Below are 21,150 nucleotides of genomic sequence, written 5' to 3'. Positions count from 1 at the left end.
AAATGGCTGGAAATCCTTTTGGAAAGCTCTTAGGATAAAATGCATCAGTGAATAAGACACTGTGATTATTTTACCTAATACATTTTGTGGCTCCATTCCAAACTCTGTGGGTTAACTACAATAAAACCTTTGGAAACAGCAGTCTAGCAATAGTCCATGCCAATAACATACTCTGATGGAGATGGGATTGCCAACTGCATGCCAGGAATGCTCCCTCCAAATGGCAGTGGAAGAAGATGCTAAGTCTGTCCTACAGGCACAGATTCTACATTTCTATAAGGAGCAAGAACTTGGATATAGCCAGAAGATAATGCTGAGTAGCCTGTTTTGAAATGCAAAAGCAGAAGACGATGCCATACAGCACTCAACCATCATAACTCCAAGCATGAATCCATTCCTGCAATCCTCAAGTGCCCACAAGTCCCACTCACAGGTTATTTTATCTCCCAGACAAACTGAATGGTGTTAACATCTCAAAACAACATGATTTAAATTAGGATTATACAAATCCCCACTGCCTCTTGTAACTTCACCCACGACAACTAACTGTGTCTGAATCACACTCAAGCCTTTCTTACTTTATGGCAAGAGCTGGTGGTGACCCTTACAATTTACTTTGCTTTTGTTTTCCCTTTTGTAACTTCTGAACTTTTTTTCTCGTGGAAGAACAGATTGGCTTCTAACTACCTCAGAGACTGCACTTTTCCCAGAGAAACTGGACTGCCTGTGGCAACACCTGAGGCATGTCAGTTGGACAGCCCTGTCTGAGCATGGAGAGAATGGGGGAAAAAGGGGGAAAAGGGGGTCTTGGATCATTTACATGGAACACAACAGATGGTCACATGGAGACTCCTCCAGAGTTTGCTTTTGGTAAACAAAAAAATGAAGATACATCCTGCAGTTAAGTATTTTTAGCATCTCCAGGCATGGCAATATTTTGCCTTTCTCAATAAAAGGTAATCATATAATTTCATTCTTTTATGCTTCACTTCCATTTGGCCGCTTTTCTGAAAAATGACAGGGTTAAAACAAAGGTCAGAAGGAACCAGCCAGCATGAAGAAAACCATCCCTGAGTCAGAAGGAATCAATTTAACTCTATTTTGTATCCATATGTATTTTTCTGCTCCTGTGTCTCCTAATATTCTCAGGAATATTTCATTTGCCACTAATTCCCCCAATATCAATTTCCACCCTTTCAGTTATTCCCCTTCCTTTTAATTATTATTATTTTTATTTTAATTACATCTTTTTAAGAAATTGTGCTGAGTGTGCCTACACGTATACAGACTCACATACATTTTTGATTTTTAAAGGAAAAATCCACAGTTTGTTCTGGGGTGGTCACTTATATAGGTTTTTTTCTTCCTAAGTATGAATAAGTTCCATTATTTGACTGAAATCAGGAAAAAGCTGGAAAAAGCTTGAAGTCTGACTAAAGGCAGAGTGCATCATGAGCTCATAGCTGTATTTTTTGCCAACTATACCCAATATTCAGTGATTCATTGTTCACACAGGTGCTTCAAGAAAGGAATTAAGATGGAAATAAATACACCGAAAAAGCAAAGTCTTTCTGTAATTCAAATGCTCCATGAACACAATGGTTCCATATTTGAACATCATGACAGGAAGCATTATTTTATATTTGTGAAGATGACTTTGAGGCACCTAATGAAGATTTTGGGTTTAAAATTAGCTTTCACACACTTTCCAAAAAAAAAAAAAAAAAACAAAAAAAAAAAGTCAAAGAAAAATACCTGAGAATAACTTTTTGTCCTTTGCCTGTAAATTTCATCCAAAAGAGGGAAATTAAAAATGCCAATAATCTAAATCTAAATTGGGCTTTAGGAAGCCATTCTAGTGAGGTGCTGGATATGCCCAGTTGTGTCTGTGTTCCCCCCAGCCAGCTCAGCTTCTAAACCCATGGGTTTAGTTCCTGCTCCTGGTTTTGGAGCCCCTGTGTCTGAGTCAGTCTGGAAACCAGTTCCCACTGCCAGGTTTTTAACATGGAGATCAGCACACAGGGCAATTAAAGAAAACAAAACACCACAACATAACACAACGGGGGAGAGAGGACAAGGAGGGGTGGGTCAGCGGAGTTTTTCAGTGTGAGGAAAACAACACATGTTTTCCCTTGCCCAGATTCCAAAAGAGCTGAATCAGTTTGTTTTTCCAAATAACAGAGATAGCAGGCATGAAAAATTTCAGTTCAAATGATTCAAACCTGGCAAAAAAAATATATATGTGAGCAATTGAAAATAGAGGCAGAGCAAACACACTGAAAGGAGCAATTCTACCTGCAGTGGAGCTGGAAGATTGCTGTTCTTCCTGCAATCCATGGGATGTAGGCACATGGATTATTCAGGCTGGTCTGGGACAGCAAAGCCAATCATTAGGGACAACTGGGACACAAACCATTCTCAGGTACAAGTCTGCCTTTAAACGGTGACACTAAATGCCACCTCAGAATAGCTGTTCTGTGCACTGAAACATATTTGTTCTAAAAAACACTAATTATTAGCACTATTAGCTAAAATAGTGCTTTATTGCCCTTTTGAATTATTCATATGGAGCTGCTGATCACTAAAAGAGAAAGACCTGATAAACAAGGTGTATGATCATTTTAACTTACTTCATTTCAACAGCTTGTAAGTACTGCAAAGCACTGATTGCTGAGCTATTGGATTAATATTTGCTAGATAGGCAATGAATTATCTTACATTAACCTAGAAGCAAAAGAAATGTGTGGAAAACCAAGTAGCTGTGGACAGTGATGGGATACCATGGCTTTTCTGAAAGGCTCTTTCTGGAGGTTTTACTAATGAAATAAAAACTAATAATATAGCATGTAAGTTACTTAGCTGGCCCAGCCAAGATGGGCTGAGTAAGTGATTAATAAACAGAACTGGCAATATAACATAATGATGTGGGACAAGTTTAATCTCACCTCAAACTGCTAAATATAAAATACAGGAAAATTTCTGCTGACCCCACGTTCTGCAGACTTTCAGCAACGGGTGACATCAGCTGTACCCAACACCAATTGCTGACTCTACGCAAGCCAGGAACAGGTCAGGATGAAACACACCCCTGCAAAGGCAGCTAATACAAGGTTAGGTGCTTAACTGGGAAATACAGGCAAGCTTTTTTGTGTCCTCAGCACCTGGCAATGCCATTCCAGGGCTAACTCTGCTGGACACTGAAAAGGCAAAAAGGACACCCAGATCCCAGGTGGGCACGGTGTGGGGGCCCTGAATTAAGTGGCACAGAATTCAGCCCAGCTTATTTTTACTTCCTGCCATCTAGTGTATCTATGCTTGCTTTAACAAGCCCTGTGACTTGGTGAGAAGTCAGCACATGCACATTTATTCTTTTGGTGGCAAAACTGCACTGCATTCATTGGACACTGATGCCTGATACAAACTCTGCCACTAATTTTCATCAAAAGAAACAAAGCCTAGGCAGGCCTTGAAAACAGGACACAAATTTCTCCACAAATATCTGGATCCTGTTGTTTCTACAGAATAAAACAACACAGCTTTCACATAATCAATTTTCTGAGCAGCAACTCCAAAGAATCATCCTTTTAATGCTGCTGAGAAAGGGACATAATAGAGGTGACTCAAAGGAATAGATGCTGCAGCTACAACCACTCTCATTATGTACATATGAGATGCCTCAATGTTCCTGCCTGCTGATTACATGAGCAAACATTTTTAGTATGCAAAATCCTATTAACTCAAGGGGATTCTGCATAATTTTATAACAGCTCCACTTGTGGTGTTTGATCGACTGGGTCAGCAACAGACAGATGGCAAAGAATTAATTCTCCAAGGCAGGGCTGGCATCGAGGTTTTCTCTACTCACTCCACTCGGATAAAACAGAACTTTTTCTACATTTCCTACACCTTTTTCTCTTCTAAGAGCAAGAACAAGAATGTTGGAGCTGTCAGCACAAAGAGCAAGACAAATGAAAACTCTTCTGTGTGACATTTACCCTCCCCTAAAAAATCCTAAACCAAAAAGGAAAGTTAACCTCGAAGACAAAGTAACAAAATAATCCAAGAGATTACCCTGGAACACATCCCTCCAATAATTAGGGCTTTCTCTCGCTCCATTTCTTGATCACTTCATAATTCTGAGGTGCAGATAAAAGTATTAGCCAGTACTTAGTGAATTTGTGCTTAGCATGTATTTAGATGGAAAATTATGAGCAGTATGAAAATGGTGCCTAAAATTAAATTATTAATGCACCGTTTCCCCAGTTTGAGGAAAATGGTCCCAAAAGTAAATAACAATCTGGCTGGGATTTACAAGTAGAATTCTTAAGCTTATAAGATGCACAACTTGGGCCCAGAAAACCTTCAAAATATGGAAGGAATTAAACTGATATAGAAATATTTGTCTGAGGGTTTTTTTGAAAGCCCTGTAACTACATGTAAACTTGGAGGAGTTAACTCAGAGACCCACACGGATCCAGCAAAAATTCCAACTGTTCCACTTGTCAAAGCATTGCTCCTTGAGTCCTCCGCCAGCATTATCCAAAGTGGGTCAAAAAAGCAATGGGGAAGACACACCAAGTTAAATCAGGATTTCTTTTAGTTGAAAAACTCCTTGGTTTGGGGAAACAGCCCCATCCTTTTTCACCACAGCACAATTCCTGTTAATGGCACTGCGCCATCATTCTTCCAGAAGCAGTCATTTTTGCAACTTGAAAAAAATTCTTCTGGCTTTTTTTGGGTTTTCTTTGTTTTAAATATTACAGTTTCCATCCCAATTTCTCACATCACTTTGAATTAGAAACATTTCTCTGACATCCAAGCTAATTAAGCCTGCTTCAGAAATAAGGGCTTGAGGTTGTCAGCCATACCTGACAACCCTTTGGACAAACAATTCTCCTCCATTTGTATTTTTAATTAAGCTTACTGAAAGTGCTTTCATATCAGAAAATGGGGACAAAATTTTGACTAATCCAAAGCAAGACTTCCATTTTCATTTGGAGATAACAGATGGCAGCTTCAGCCTGTAATGCTGACTGTGCACTAAGTCAATCCCATCCCTGAAACTTAGCCCATCTCTTTGGCCTCGGATCCAAGGAAAAAGAGCTTCCTTTTACTAAATCAAGAGGGACCAAGAAAACCAAAGTGCGGAGACAATCCTTGGACCACTCTTACATGATTCTTTGATCTTTCCTACATAAGACTGGAGATCAGCACAGAGAAAGGCACATCTGACTGCAGAACACCAAGGATTTCATCTTTTGCCACCAACAGCTCACAGAATTCTCAAAGTCATTAACAGTGTTATCAGAGGGGGTGTTCCTCTCATTCCTAATTATTCCAGGACACCTTCACTTAGTGAATTAGATAAAAACCAAAGTTTTTACTCACTCCCTCCACACCTGTGTTCAGCCTTGTACAATGTGGCTTCTCTCCAAACCCAAGTTCATTTGATGTTTTCTTCCCAATATTTCAGGGGGAAGCGGTATTTCCTTTTTTTTACCTGAAATGGAGACTGGCTGTTGTAATTCTTGATCTCCTTGTTGGCTCCCCGGAACAGCAGCACCCTCGCACAGCTCTCCTGAAAATGATGGAAAAGGAAACTTGTTCATCAAGATCCTTTGGCACTAAAAGACTGACTGCTAAGAGGTTATGAGGTGTTTGGTCTATATTCTCATGACTAAAAAATAAACCAAATAAATTATCTTAGAACTCTAAATTGTTAAAAAAGCATTTTAAAAGTGACAGGGCTTCAGGTGCTTTGCAGTATATTAGAAGCACTAGGCAAATGTAAAGAAACATGAAGGAAAACAAGAAGTAAATACCTTATTAAATTTTTAAGCATCTGTACTGACAAAGTTCCATATTTGACAAATGAAACTTTACACAGTTATGACTCCCATATGGGGTTTTTGCCTATTTTGCAGTAAAAACAGTACTGTTCACAGAAATGGGATGAATTATATCCTTCCCTCCTGTTAAAAGTTAAACAAAGCAGTTTTGCCACTTATTTTGTTGGGGACTTTTTTCAACCCATCTTCAATATTAAATGTATGAATTTTTTATTTTTTTTTAGTACCCATGAAATTATTTCAGGCATGTATCTGCCTATACACACTGCACTGACCAGCCCTATTGCCTCTCTTTTTCCCTAAAAAATGCTAGCAGTTACAGCACAAGGAGGAAAATTTGGCTTCAGATCCTCCAAACTGAGGAAATCTGCAAAGGAAATCCCTTAAAACCAATTTATTTTGGCCAATACAGTGCATTGGTTAAATCACTGCTCTCCATGGCTGTTAAATATGACTGCACACAATCTGGTATATTCTTGGAGGTTCAGAATTTTTGATGATTCCTGTATGGACTCTCTTTCTTACTTGTCATCTTTAATGTTTATCTTAGGGTCTTATGCAAATCAATTCACATTTCAAAAAGGTTTTATATTCCCTCATCACAAATATTGTTCTTAATTGTCTTGTGCTTTCTGTGTTGTCTTGATATGTTGTGCTAGGGAGTTCTAACTACTGAGGTATTTGGAGGTGCTACCTTTCACTTTGAACAGCAAATTTGCAGTCAGAGAAGACAAAGTACATAATTTAGGTATTTTAGTGGCAGAAATGAAGCTTATTTACTAGACTGAGTCACAGGTTAATTTGCAGAAATGATGATTGAAAATCATTACACTCATTGTGTTTTCTAATTTCTCACCATGAATTCTTGGTCCCATTATGTCTCCCCATCACAGGGCTGCCCTAAATGTATCTGGAGAGGAGGTTATCCTACCTTTTCCTCAACTGAAAAACAACAGAATGGATCAAGATGGTAAATTAACAATTATCTCTTAGATTATAATTTTTAATGATATACAATTAACTGAGATAGTCTTACTTGCTTGCACTGCAATCTGCACTTTAGTTGCATTTTCTGTCTCTAAGCAATTGATCAATGCCCAATTTTAATCAAGAACTTGAGTAGATAAATAATTACATTGAACAACTTACTGTATTTATTGGGTGATTATTCATTTGTTTATCAGAATAAATCATCCAACATTACAACACCAAAAGAATTATACACTCAAAAACTCCCTAGAAATTTAACTGAGCTGTCTGCAGTGTAACAAACATGCAAAGGGATTTATTAACTAAATGATTATGATTAGAAAGGTTTTGCCAAAAGTCAAAGAGCTGTTCAAACTTTTTAAAAATTCAAGGAAATTTATTTAAGTACTGCATTTGTTTGTTTATTTATTTTTAGTCTTTTGAAACAAACAGAAGCATTCTTAACTCCACGTTTCCTCCTTTTTGTTTCCTCCCCATCTGTCAGATTATATTCAATTTTAATACTACAACAGCTTTCATACCAGATCCGATCCTCCCAGTGAAAGAGGGCACATTTCATCCCAGCAAAAAACAGCCTTCCTGCATGGACATGGAATAACTTTCAAAACCAAGAGTTTATTCAGATCAGGACTTTGCTGACATCCAGAAAAACTAATTTACCAACTTCAGAAAGCAAGCCAAGAAAATTCCCCAGGGGAGACTGGAAGGGAAGATCAAACGGGTAACGACTCCATCTACAGGAATCTGGGGGTGGTAACAAGGATACTGCTGTCCTTCCCATCCTCTCCAGCTGGAAAAGGCAGACCTTTCACATGAAACAATAAAAACTTCCCATTTTAAAAAGCAAAAAAAAAAAAAAAAAAAACCACCACAAAACACTGGCAAAATCAGCACAGGTTAAGGTACACAGTAGCCCAAGGGAAGCTATGTATTTCCACATACACTGGATGAAAGAAAACAGCAGGACAACAGTGCAGGCAGAAGATGTTAAAGTTCTATTCACCAAGCCAAGCTTAGTGACTGTGTAAATACTTGAAAATTTGTAGATGCAGTTTCAATTAGTCTTTAAGTCTCCTGCACAATAACTTCTACTGAGGTCAGGAAAACACATCTCTGCATGAAAAATAGTGTAAATTCTACAGGATTACTCTAATTCCCACCTCATACTGCATAAACTTTGCTAAAAGTGTATAGTCTTGACAAATGTCAAATTATCCCCAAAATTCTTTTTTTTTTTTTTTTCTGTTTAAGCTGAGGGCATTTTAGACCTAATTGAGGAATATGTCTTGACAAGACTCCAGGAAAAAACCAAGATGGTAATTAATTAAAAAGCAGATCCTTTAACAGATGTTTCACTGCTTACAGTCACATCTCGTGCTTTCCAAATTCAATATAATATCCTATGTGCTGAATTTTAACATAGTTCTAAAATTCATTCCCTCCCCATCTCATCCCTGCAAAGAGAGTATAAAATGCTATAAAATCAAAAGTTTCTACTACTTGTAAATGACTACACAAGTTGTAAACAGCAAAGAATCCAGTGTCTTCTGTATAGAGACGATTCCATAGTATTTTACAACTCTTTCTTATTTAATTCTAAGTTAAACTATAGACTAACAGCAATAAATTCTGTACAGGAAACAAATACTTAGATATGAATCAAACCCAAAAAAGCTGGTAAAGCATAATGCTTTATTTTTTAATACCCATACTCTTGCCACCGACAATGAGCAGCCTTATTTGTAATCAGTGAATAAAATAGCACTAAAACAATTTTAACTATGTTCTTTCCAGGTTGTAAGACTGCTTTTTAATACCTGAAGCACTTCATTGTATATAAAATAATGTAGTGATAGGATGAAGGGGAAAAGCTTCAAATTGAGAGAGAGCAAGTTTAGATCAGACATTGGGAAAGAATTACTCCCTGAGAGTGAGGTGAAGACCTGGGTAAGTTGTGGATGGCCCATCCCTGGAATGTTCAAAGCTAGGCTGGATGGTGATTGGAGCCATGAGGTGTAGTGGAGGGGGACTGGAAATGGATGATCTTCAAGTTCCCTTCCAAGCCAACCCATCCCGTGATTCTGGGAGCTCCCAGTTCCTGCTGGGGACATTTCTGTCCCTGCAGGGGGCCAGCGGGGCTGGTGGCAGGGCAGGGGCTCTCACCTGGTTGTAGAGGGCACAGATGTGCAGGGCCGTGTTCCCCGAGGCGTTCTGCGCGCTCATGTCAGCGCCGTAGAACAGGAGGTGCTCCAGGTGTTGGACGTGTCCGTACCTGCAAGCCTGGGCGGGGATGCACCAATATTTTGGTTATTACACCAAAGCCTAGGAAAGATTTTCAGCAGAGAAGGTACTGTTTTTACGGAGGGTCTAATTTTTAGAACCACAGCTGGTTCTCTAATGGGAGCACAGACATCCAGACGTGCATTCCTGTGCCAATTCCAATGTGGGACGTTCAGGTACAGCAATCCTGTGCTTGAGCTTAACCATCTGATTATTTTGGGAGTGGCAGCCTAAGGGATCAAGAAAATACTGCCTGCGGAACTTTTTATCCACTAATGTTCATGACTCAAATGTGACAAGTTTTTTGTCCTGCTACACTCTGGAGCGCTGCCCACCAGATGGCACTGAAGACGATCAGATTGCCAGAGCTTTTTCCCAAACTGCTTACAAGCCTTAGAAGGAAAATCTGGCCAAAATCCAAGGAAATCTTCTTGGTTCTGTGATGTCAAGCAGACACACAACATACACAGGACACTGCTCCAAAACAGGGGGAAATCTTCAAGAGTTACTTTATCTGTCACACAAATAAAAGGTTCAACCCTGGATTTTTGGAAATAAGCCTCCATGAAGAAGATTCATTGAAATTAGAAACTTTCCTGATTAGTAAATAACCTTTAGAAAAATCACAGTGATTCCAGTCCATGGCCTCTTTTACTTGACTTCCTTCTCCTCTACGGCCCACTGACCAAGCACCTCCCAATTTATAATGTTTTGGACTTTGTGGTATCTTAAATCAGCATCATTCCTACATATATCAGAACTTAAGGTAAGAGATAAAGTATAGAAATCCATTCAGTCTTTCTGAGGTATCTCATCATTCCTGAATTCTGTGGGAGGTACAGACTGACACACCTGGCTTGGATCTACAATTTGGAAAAGAAGTTAAGTGGACTGCTCAGTGCACAAATTAAATCCCCATCCTTCTTACTTCATTGAGGAATGCTTGAATTATTGATTAGTCCAAACAGATTGTTCCTAACCCAGATGTAAACATTGATTTATTTAGGATTACAACCAACACAGGAAGTTTGGAAAGCTCTATTTCATTATGAGAAAAAATAACCTTATGTGTATGAGGCTGGGATTTAAATAGAGGGACAGTTTCCCTGTATTTTTATGGAGTCCAGATGGGGCAATACTTTGATTTAGACAATCCATTTCCTCCATATCCTCAGAAAATATGGTAAAAAATTAATTCCTTTCTTTTCTCCTACTCTAGAGATGGATCCAAGCAACCTTGACCTAGACCCACTTAGTGAAAAAGCTCCAAATCCTGCCCAAATGTGGGTGCCAAAGCTACCTCCCATTTCTTTCCAAGAAAAGAAGAAAAAAAATCTGTGTACTAAAGAATTTAGTGCTCAGAAAATAAATTGAGTCAAGATGACCCAGGCAGACCTGTACGGTTGATTACATGTATCTTTATCTCATACTACAGCAGTTCTAATTTTTGTAGTTTTCCAAACTCATCCATACAGAGACACAACAAAGTAGCAGCAACGACATTGGGACTGTTAGAATCTTTGAACTTCATATATTATTGAGTTTATCACTGTGCAAAGGGAAATCAATAAAACATTTTTACACAACTGCTGGATAACATTCAGGCATTTCTGAAGAGGACAGGGAGAGGCTGATGGGCCCCAGCAGCAGGATCCTCAACCCAAACCTTCCTGCAAAGTTCAGCAGAGACAAAGGGAAAGCACCCTGACAAACACAAAAGGAGCATTATCAAGGACACTGACTCTGGCATCTAACCAAAAGAAAACTACATTTTCCTACTGAAGTGCCGCAAACAGGAATCTAAACTTCCAAGAGTTCACAGCATAAATATGACGAGTGCAATTTCTGCATCAAAATCCACAGTAACCAGAGGATTTCAAAGTTACGGAACACCACTGAAACAGTTTTCTACTTCTTAGTCACCACAGCAGGATGCAAAGTGAATAAATAAAAAGAAGTAGAAAAAGTAGATAGAAAGAGCAAGAAATTTCATACTTGAATGTGCAGGGACTTGAAAATAGTGCTTAACCCTAGAACAACCAGGGCACATTTCCTCATGCAAGTCCAACTCCAAACAAAAAGCAAATCTTCCTACCTGATGAATTTCTTGCCATCCATTTTCATCCTTGCAGCTGACTGTAGCATGTTCATGGAGTAAGAGCTCACAGCAGAAAGGGTCCCCTCCCACCACGGCCGTGTGGTACAGCGGGGTCAGGCCACAGCTGTCCTTGTAGTTGGGAGATGCTCCCAGCTCTAAAAGGGTCTGAAAGCAATCACAGACTGTGAAAAATAGATTTGGGAGGGACTTCCATATAAAGGGTCTTTACCTGAAAAAAACCTGAAAAAATATGTATGAGGTTGATCATTGACATAATATTATTTGCTCACCTATTTATCAGCTGCTAAGAGTGGGCCACAGCACAGAATAAGTTAAGCAAGAAATGACCTTGGAATAATTAAGATCTAAAGGAATCTATGGGGATGGCACAGAAAGGAGTGGTAATGTCCAGTTTCCATCCTCTCACTAGGTTCAGAAATGTCAGCTCTGTAAATGTTGCATCACCTTTGCAACACATTCACCTCTTCAGCTCCAAGGTGCTTTACCAAAAATGTCATGCAATTTGAGTATCTGTCAAAAGGGAATAAGCAAAACCCATAAATCTAAGACTTAATCTAGACCATTAGAGTGATTTAAGAATACCTGTTAAAATACAAAAGAAAACAGAAGACATTGTGTTAAGGCATAATGTGCAATCCATGCCACTGGGAGCTGCTTACAAAGTGTTGAGTGACAAGAATGCTATTCCTATTTCCTCAGACACATCTCAGTGTACCAATGAATAAGCTTAAATTTCACCACTTTTCTTCCTACCAGGAAAAGATAGATCAGAAATTAAAATGCTCTTTATTGAAAGCAAATGCTAAGACTTGAAAGCCACAAGAAAGCACTAGAACAAGCATATCCTAAAGGATCCATGGAGGACAATACAATAATTAACTGAAAACAGTCTCCTTTTTTAAACAAGATTACACATAATTTTCTCCTGAAAGCATTTACCTTGAGGGCTACTTGGTTCTTGGCTCTGGCTGCTTTGTGCAGAGCTGTCATTCCATCTTTGGCTCTGAAGTCTAAATGTGCTCCTCCATTTTTCAGGGCTTTTATCACTTCTACTGTGTTGTCAAGCTGTGCTGCCAAAGTTAGGGGTGTTTCTAAGGAAGAGAATAGGAAGTACTTGGAAAAAGGTGAGCAAAATTACAAAATAAATTTAAGTTACTTTATAAAAAAAGTTTAAAATACTGTTCAAAGAAAAGCATAAAATTATCAATTATCTCCTTTGGACAGCAAAGCCCTACAGATTCCACCGGTTCAGAGTTATGAAGGAATGTGTGAGATTCACCCTTTTAATCAATTTAAGTTTAACTAACTCAAGGTACCCCTCTCTGCTGCTTAGTTTTGTTGTTCTGACCTCCGCTTTCTAAGTCGTGATAGTTTGGGTCCAGTCCTCGGTCCAACATCTTGGTCATTTTTTCCACAGAGAGATGGTGGACATGATCCATAAATTTTTTCAAATTGGCCTGAAACAAAGAGCAAAAAATGAATCATCCTATGATTTCAAAAATAAAATTTTGACTAAAAATGAATTATTTTTTTGACTGATGTCAACACCCACTGTAGGTAATTGCTAACTCCTGCAGGGAATTGGGATACCTTGGTGTGAAGCTTGGCCAGCTGCTTTTCATCGAGGTTGAACTGTCTGTACACTCTTTTCTTGTAGCGAAACTGAGGGAAGAAAGATTTTAAAACTTAAAAACTTGGAATTCATAATATCATTTTCTGATCTTACCAAGAAGTATCATCCACTGTGATGGTAGATTTAGGTAAAATTTTTAAAATTTTAGAAATAGGCTCAGTATTTCATATAGTTTTACATCATTTAAGCAAAATTCATATCTTGTACCAATACAGTGAGATCAGTGGAGGTATGTGGGAAATGAGACCAGCCTCTAGAATCTACAGAAATAAGCAAGAATTACACTGAAAAGAACTTTTCCCCAAGGATTCCTGGGCACTTTCATTTATAGTCTCAGGCAGAAAGCTGGGAAGGCATGTTCAATAAAAAAATATCGATTTCAAAATTGCAGCTTAGCATTTCTGGTATACCTGAAAGTCCCTTAGTCAATATAAGAGGAACTTGCAAATGGAAATAGTTGTTCTGATGTTGAACAGGACTGGTTTTGTGAATGAGATTCGGAGGATTGCCTCTCTTTTTGGCTGAAACTGTCACGTTTTATCCTGAGCAGCTTAGGTACAGTAGCAAGATCTGTAGCAAAAGTCATGGGGGTTTCCATAGCTATAATTTATGACTCTCTTATTGTCCCATGCAGAATTCCAGGAATGCAGCATGTCTGTTGGACAAGGGACTGCACTGAATGAGGCTTTAGCACCAGCTTTGCACAAAATCACTTTTAACACCTCAATTGCTGCAGTCAACACTCATGAAAAATGACAAAACAAAATAAAGTGGCTGTTTAATTTCCTTACAGCTGTAATGTGGTCATCAGTGACTGAAACTCTGAAATAAATTCTGGAAAAGAGAAGACCTGAAGCCTTCTCAGGACCCTGATTCTTTTCTCTTGGATTTGTGTTATAATGGAGTAAGTCTATTAACCACACATTATTAATGGTTGATCTGCCACCATACAGGCAATATCAAAATTAATTAAATGCCAGTTTCATGCCCCAGTTTGCTGCTATGTTGCGTGATCTGGCTCTGCTCCAAGTTTGTTCAGTGCCATAAAAGTTCTGCCTAGCGTATTCCCAACTGCAGAGCCTCTGCAGGAGCAACAGAGAGGGGGAAATCCCAGTACACGCCCTCTCCCCTATTACTGCTTTCCTAGGAGGCAGGCAGAGGCAGCCTGTGCACTCTGAAGGATGGCACAGAGGGAACTAGATGGGGGTTAAAAAAGGCTTCACTGAGACAGAAAGTTCTCTTTGGGAGAAAGCAAAGTCTGGTTATCCAGCAACTACTACACTGCTATTGCAAACATCATCACAGATCCAACAGCTTCACCTAGAACCTTACATTTCTTTATTAAATCACTAAATAAGATAAATTCCTGTGTCCTCAGCAAAGGAAAACTCCAAAATCCACTGTCCCAGAAGGGCTGACTCTTTGCAACTTTTTGAGGATGGACCAGCTCCATGAGCAGGGAATGCCAGCACTTCTGTGAGCAAAGCTCAGACTCTCTGGATAAGCATTTCCCAGATGTAATTCAGGTGCATGCAGACACCTCAAATACAGCTTTCTGCACAGTTTATATCAGAACAGAAATGCTGCAGATGTTAGATCTAAAAATACCTCAAGTGAAGGAACTCCTTTATTGACTGGTTGTGGGTATTCCCTCAGAAGTCTTTCCTCATCCAAAAACTTCCCATCCCTCCCATTGCTTGCAGGCTGGAACAGTCCATAATTCAGGACATCTTTCAAACTCTGGTTCAAAGTGCACAAAATCCGCTGCTTTGCAACCCACACTGAAGCTTCTGGGTTAAATCGAATGCATTTCTGCAAAGAGAAATTTGAAGGAACCAAATTAGTGAAAAAAACATTTCAACAGTGTCTTACATTCTCAAATTTACAAGTGTCATGAATAATAGGAATATGCTTAATAAATATACAGACTCCATGACAAAACATTGCTCAGCAAGAATTCTATTTCAGATATGCATTGATAATACCTCATGCACAAGTACTGTGAAAACACAGGACATTTCAAGTCCTTCCACAAACCTCAGGGAACACACATCCTTCCTCAGAGACAGAGCACCTTAATGGAAAACCTGCTCAAAAGGGATGTTACAAGGTGTTTAACTATCCACTTAACTATTGGATTCTACTTCCCTTTTGGCTACATTTATCTGAGGGTAAGCTTATGGGAGGAATGGTACAACATGAAGCAAATGACTATAAAACCTTGACAAACTTCTGCTGTTCTCTGCTTCTTACCAAGCTGGAATTCAGGGATTTTGCCTACACTGCAGTCACTGGTTCCAAGGTACCAGCAGATGGCAATGCCTAGAAAGCAATTTGGTGCCTCTGATGTACATCCTGAACACATAATGCTGTTTCTGCTTTAATTCTTTACAGTCTTCAACATGAAGTGAAATGTTAGAGACTTTGTCACAAGTAAGGCTGGCTAGGAAGCAGCCATCATTTCCCTTACTTATTTTATTTTTCAAGGTGTTTTGTGAAAAGTTTTGGGGGTATTACATGCTGAAGGGAAGGAGACAGGGATACAAAGTAGATGGTAACAAGTATTTTCCTTCCCAAACATCCCAGTAGTTACAGTATTGGCTTAGCAACAAGGCAAACCTGTTTGAAATCTCTGTGTTCCTTCTGAACCTCACTTGCCCCACAACTCCTACATGGATTCAAACTTCAATACAAGATTCAGACTCAAACATCAGCATTTTCAGCAAAACTGTCAGTTACAAGATGTGCAATGAGCACAACTTTTAACATTATCCACACATCTGAAAGATTTCAGTGAGTGTTATTCAAATGGGAAGGTAATTTTGAAATTACATGTATTTTTTGATCCAAGGAAAGTCTTTCTTACGTGAAACAAACTAATTTTGGACTTGTATAACACTGTTTTGATTTTAAAAATACAAAGCAGTTACTTCTGATCACAGTTAAATCAAGTCTGCTGCTTTTTAATGCACCTGGAGAATCCATGATGTTCAATTTTGTTCAGTCTATTCTTGTGTTCTCTCTGTTCTTGATGGTAGGCAAATATTTCACAAACTAATTCAGTGAGAGCTCCAGCTCCTCTAGTGATTCATAAGAAAAAAAGTGGGCTTTTATTGTAAAAAAAGCTGATTCCATTAGCAATTTACAATTAAATAATATCAGTCATGTAAAAAGTAAATTGCTAACTGGAAAATTTTTCCTACCAAAATGTCTCAGGCTGAAAAAAGTGAAACTAGTGAGAAAAGTGATTATTTATGCTTTCCATGAAGCCAGGCAGGATAGAAGTGGAGCTGTTACCACTCCCTCAGAGGCAGGTGCTGGCCAAGAGGATAAAAAGGACCACTCAGATGCTGCATCAGGTGCATTTTCCACCAGCCTGTCCCTGGAACAACTCCACTGTGCTGCTTCTGTGTCCTTCTGGCAGCCCTCCAGGCAGGGAGCTTCACAGCCACCCCCTCTATCCTGCAGACAAGTCATTACTCACTGCCACACTCTGTATCCTGAGGAAACATCAGCTCAGTCACAGCAGGACCTACACTCAGGCTGCTCTAGTCATGACATAAGGAACAATTCATTAGGCACAAGTGGCATGGTGACCACAAGGAAAGGAGGCAGCAGCAGAGCCAAAAAAAAATTGGCACCTTTTTCTAATCTTCAATGACAAGGAAAAAAAAGAAAAAGAATAGGGATCATTTAGTGACAAGGAACTACAGAAACACATGAAACAGATGTTTTGCACTGACAGATACATTCACTGTAAAAACAAAGAATAGCCAAAAAAAAAAAAAAAAAACCAAAAAAAAAACGCCCTGAGTGGCTCAAAGTCACTGTCAAAACCACAGCAATGGTTTTGCAAAAAAAAAAAAAAAACCCAAACCGCCCTGAGTGGCTCAAAGTCACTGTCAAAACCACAGCAAGCCCCTCAAAATGCACGTGCAGCAGCAAGACAGCATGTCAGCACTGGCTGCTGAGATGCAAGGCTCATTTTGGGATGTGAAAGCTCCTTGGATCACAGGAGACATGGTCAATTATAATCTTGCATTCCTGCACACTGGTGAGAGCAAGTCAGAGTGAAGGACAGGATGAGAAGCCAGGGAAAATACAAATCCCCCAGCTGAAGGGAAGATATTAATTCAGTAGGAAAAATGCTTATGATATAGAATGTCTGAGGGATAATACTTATCTGCTTAAAATCACTGAGCAAACACAACTTTCTGCTCAGCTGTGAATCTCACAAACTGCTGTGACTGAGGGACACGACAAAATGGTTTGTACAGCTGCCTCCAAAAATATGATTGCCAGGATATCAAAATATGAATTATTCCTTTCAATGAGAGATGTTGGTATTAAAGATGTGACAGCCAAAAAGTGGGAAACACAAACGAGAGTTTGGCATCACAAAAAGAAAAGGGAGCAAGTCCCACATTTTGGTTTGCGCTGTGTTCAGCTTGATTCTCTGCTGAAACACTGCCCTCCATCAGGCTGCACTCAGGAAACACAGAATTCACGAGGGGATAAGTCAGAAAAACCAGTCTGGCCAGGATGTCAGCAGGTCACCTGCCCAGATAAAGGGCATGTGAACAGATACCAGCAGCACAACAACTCTTATCAAACTGAAAATAAAACAGGGAAGAGCAAACAGAAAGCAGCAAGAAACAATCAGGCACAAAGTGGGATACAGAAGAATACTTTGGAAAAGTTGCAAAAGAAAACCTAGAGTACCTATGAGGCAGCACAATCTGGAAACTAGTGAAACTGGAGGCATCCCAAGGAAAAATGGGACTCGAGCTGCAGTTGGCACAACTGGATTCCTACTTTTTTAAGGTAAAAAGTGCACAAAGTAAACTGTTTTATCTGAGAAGCAATAGCAGGTAAGAAAAAGATTCTTAATCCTAAAACCCAACAAATAATTAAAAAAAAAATTAAAGAAAGGACACAAAAGTATAAAAAGCAATGCAGAAACAGAACACCAAGAAGTGGCTCCAACTTAAGCTGTTGCTATACCAAACTGCCACTTACCAAACAATATTTTGCATGGGAAGTCCAATATAATGTTAAAAACCCCAAAACCCAGGGGAGGGAGTAATCAGTAAATGTTCATTATTGCAGTGGAGCAGCAAGACAGATGGGCAAAAAGTGTCTCAGAAGTCTTCAGCAGACCCAAACCCATCTCAGCCTCAGAATTTAATAAAATGTATGGATCTGAGCATTTTGACTTTAAACATAACCCAGAGGAAGTACCTAAGTACAGGGTAAAACAAAAGAATGTTACAAGCCCTATGTGTTGATAATAAAATGATGAAAACATTCTTTAAAACAACTGGCTGACAGAAGTGACAGTGCCTCAGTGTCTGTGGCAAAGAGCAATTCTAAGCACAAAACACCATCGCTGACAGAATAGCAAGATAAAGGAGACTTTCTTGACAACAGCTCCTGAGGAACCAGACTGATTTCACTTAAAGGCAGCATCACTTGGGATTTGTTCCTACATAGGCTGGAAAAGGAAATGGATACAAGGATGACTGGGCCTGGATTCAGACCAAATAATATATGCCAGATAATACAGATGTTTTACCCATGCTCCTCGAGACTGTGGAGGGCTTTCCATGCTCTCCATTCCCTCAGGAAATTTACTGAGCTCAGGAAATCTTTCAGTTGCTCATTTAAATATTCTCCACCCTCCTGTGAGAAGGATGACACTTACTGAATACAGGTCATGCACAGAGGCAATAAGAAATTACCATTTCTACCAATTAGTGTTTCAGTAAATTGGGTTTTTCTCACCCAAACTGAGAAGGAGACAAAAAAAAATAATATAAGAACTGAAAAGCAATTGTTCTTAAGGGCTCTGTATGAAATTGTCAAGGTTCACATTGTCTTCTAAGTTTCAAATGAGAATAAAAGAGCAACAAGACAGCCTTCCTACAATGTATGGTAATCTATAAAGTTTTCCCTGGCAGCACATCCTACTCATGGTGCTTGGTGCTTATCTCATACCTGCAGTGAAATAAAGGCAGTTTGTACCACAGCCACTGCAGACAAGCAAACTTCATTCCCTGGGAGTTTGGCTTTAAAGCTTCCCAGCAGGCTGAATTTTATCTAAACCCCTAAACTTGTCTTCCTTAGAACAAATATAGTCTTGATCATACTCCCTAAAAACCAAAAGAAGCAGAAAACTAAATTATGTTATTTCATGCTTCTTTGATTAAACAGACTAATTTTAAACACTTGATATGTTTAATTAATTATAATTATACAGGAAATGGGGCCTATGTTTGCTCTGGCTTGTAGCTGTACAACAGCTCCAACTCTGATCTTCTCCACAGTTTTCTTCACCACATTTAATCCACCAATATTTCTGTTTGCTAACCTGAATCCAGGTTTCACTTTCCTGCACAAAAAGTTTATGGGCTGATAAATTAAATAAGAAATACATCAGCTGCTTTAGAACTGCTTAAAACAATTCAGTTACTTTTCATGAAGAGTTTATTGAAAAGGAAAGAGAAATACAAAAAGTAAAACAATAAAAATGAGCAAATGATAAAATTAGTTTTTCAATTTGTCTTGATAATGTCAATAAGTAATTTGCTATTGATCTAGAAATCAGAGTAATTAAATAAGAGGACTTAAGCTACTATCCCTGTGGTTTTAACAGCAGAGTAAATATAGCAAGAAAAGCTGGTATAGCCATTCCATTTTCATGGATCTATTCATTGACAGAATCACAGATAGAGCAAGCTGGTAAGATCATCAGAAAGAGCTCCAGAACCACACCTGAGGGCACACTGTCAAATCAGCTTTTCCTGTCAGGCTGCATCCAGCCCATCTCTATCATTCTAAAAATGAACTTAATTAAGAAGAAAGGAAGGGCTTCATCTGAGATAGATCTTTGATGGCAGCAGGGCATGATGCAGCTCTTACATATCAGCACAGAGTGATGTATGTGGTTCGCATCCATAAAATGGATGTGTTTTTATAATCATCTTGGAAATTTCAAAAGGTTGGTGCCACCACTGAAAATCCTGACAGCAGCATTCAAGGAGACCCAGGGTAATTCAGATAATTATTAACAAACTCAGACAAATTGTGGTTCTAGATGGAATCAGTCTCTGCCAAGACCTTTTCCAGCATGACACTTATTCCTATCACAGCACTCGCGTTGGTTTCTCTGGCTGGAAGGTTCAGAAACAACACCCTATAGTAAAGGCACAGCAGCAAAGGAGGAAGGAAAGGTTTATTTATGGTTTTTTCCCCTCATCTTTACACTCTAAAAGCCACAGCCTCTCTAAAAGGGATGTCTTTTGTGAGGTAAGTTGACAGAAAAAGTCAACAAATACAGTGAAGAGAGATTTGATGACCTCTTGCAGGACCCCAGTCTAGTGTCAATCACAAACTATTTCAAGAGAAGAGGAACTACAGAAGCCATATATATATATATATATATATATATACACACACACATATATATAAGGCTTTCATAGAGTTAACATGTGATTTTTTGATTCAATCTTCATCCTCTGATGAGGTTATGGATTCCTAAGTCTCTTTCTTTTACCCAAAATCTCCAAATGCAGATCAGAGATATTTTGCTTTATGAACATGGCTTTAATCAGGTCAACACACTAAATTCTCTTGGAAGGGATGGAGCCTTTAGTGAGGCAACCAGTCAGATAAACCGCTGGGGTACAAAGCACAGACATTAAAACAAAACATGAATTTTGTCTGCAATAAGTCAAAAAAGAAAGTAAAAAAGGGACCACATGTACTGCAGGTTGAAGCCAGCAAACCTAATCATTAATTTCACTTTGTTTAATTGCAGTGCACTCTGCCTTACCGTTTGCTGCAGGTCAGGTATGATAATTCGAATCACTAAAGTGTTGCTCTGACTGTCTTCCATTCTGCTGCTTGGCTTTTCTGCAGTTGCTCTAATTGTGTCATAAATAGTTTCTTCTTTGGAGCTGTCTGATTCAGACTCAACAGAATAGTCAGAGAAGCTTTGTGCCATTTCATCTTCACTTGATGTAGGGCTACGAGGCATGTTAAAGTTTTTTATCCTGCCAATACAAAGGAGAAAAACATAAAAAGTTACAGTTCAAGTCTTCCAAATGAATCAGCTACATTTTTTTTCTTCTTGGAAATAACATGCATTTTACAAGGAAGTTTTATGGTTTATCTTCCTTTTATTTATTTCTGTCAATTATGTGGGTAGGCAGAGTGTAAAGGAAATAAATCTGGCTACCAATTTACTAGAGAAGAAGGGCAGGAGAAGGAAAAAAGAG

General features: G+C 38.9%; 1 protein-coding gene across 1 annotated transcript in view; it reads right to left on the bottom strand.

The window, feature by feature from the left end:
• Window positions 1–20,909, bottom strand: part of SHANK2 (SH3 and multiple ankyrin repeat domains 2) — a 242,700-nt gene extending 221,791 nt beyond the window's left edge. Inside the window, exons 1-8 of the mRNA XM_041411608.1 lie at window positions 20,706–20,909; window positions 14,480–14,683; window positions 12,829–12,900; window positions 12,587–12,695; window positions 12,178–12,329; window positions 11,215–11,382; window positions 9,003–9,119; window positions 5,501–5,578 (exon numbers count right to left, since the gene is read on the bottom strand). Coding sequence (XP_041267542.1) covers window positions 5,501–5,578; window positions 9,003–9,119; window positions 11,215–11,382; window positions 12,178–12,329; window positions 12,587–12,695; window positions 12,829–12,900; window positions 14,480–14,683; window positions 20,706–20,909 — 1,104 coding nt within the window. The remainder of the gene's footprint in view (window positions 1–5,500; window positions 5,579–9,002; window positions 9,120–11,214; window positions 11,383–12,177; window positions 12,330–12,586; window positions 12,696–12,828; window positions 12,901–14,479; window positions 14,684–20,705) is intronic.
• Window positions 20,910–21,150: the final 241 nt, after the last annotated feature.

The sequence above is a fragment of the Onychostruthus taczanowskii genome, unplaced genomic scaffold, assembly GCF_017590055.1.
Source record: "Onychostruthus taczanowskii isolate IOZ18803 unplaced genomic scaffold, ASM1759005v1 scaffold101, whole genome shotgun sequence".
NCBI classification, from domain to species: Eukaryota; Metazoa; Chordata; class Aves; order Passeriformes; family Passeridae; genus Onychostruthus; species Onychostruthus taczanowskii.
This window is presented reverse-complemented; position numbering and strand designations above follow the sequence as displayed.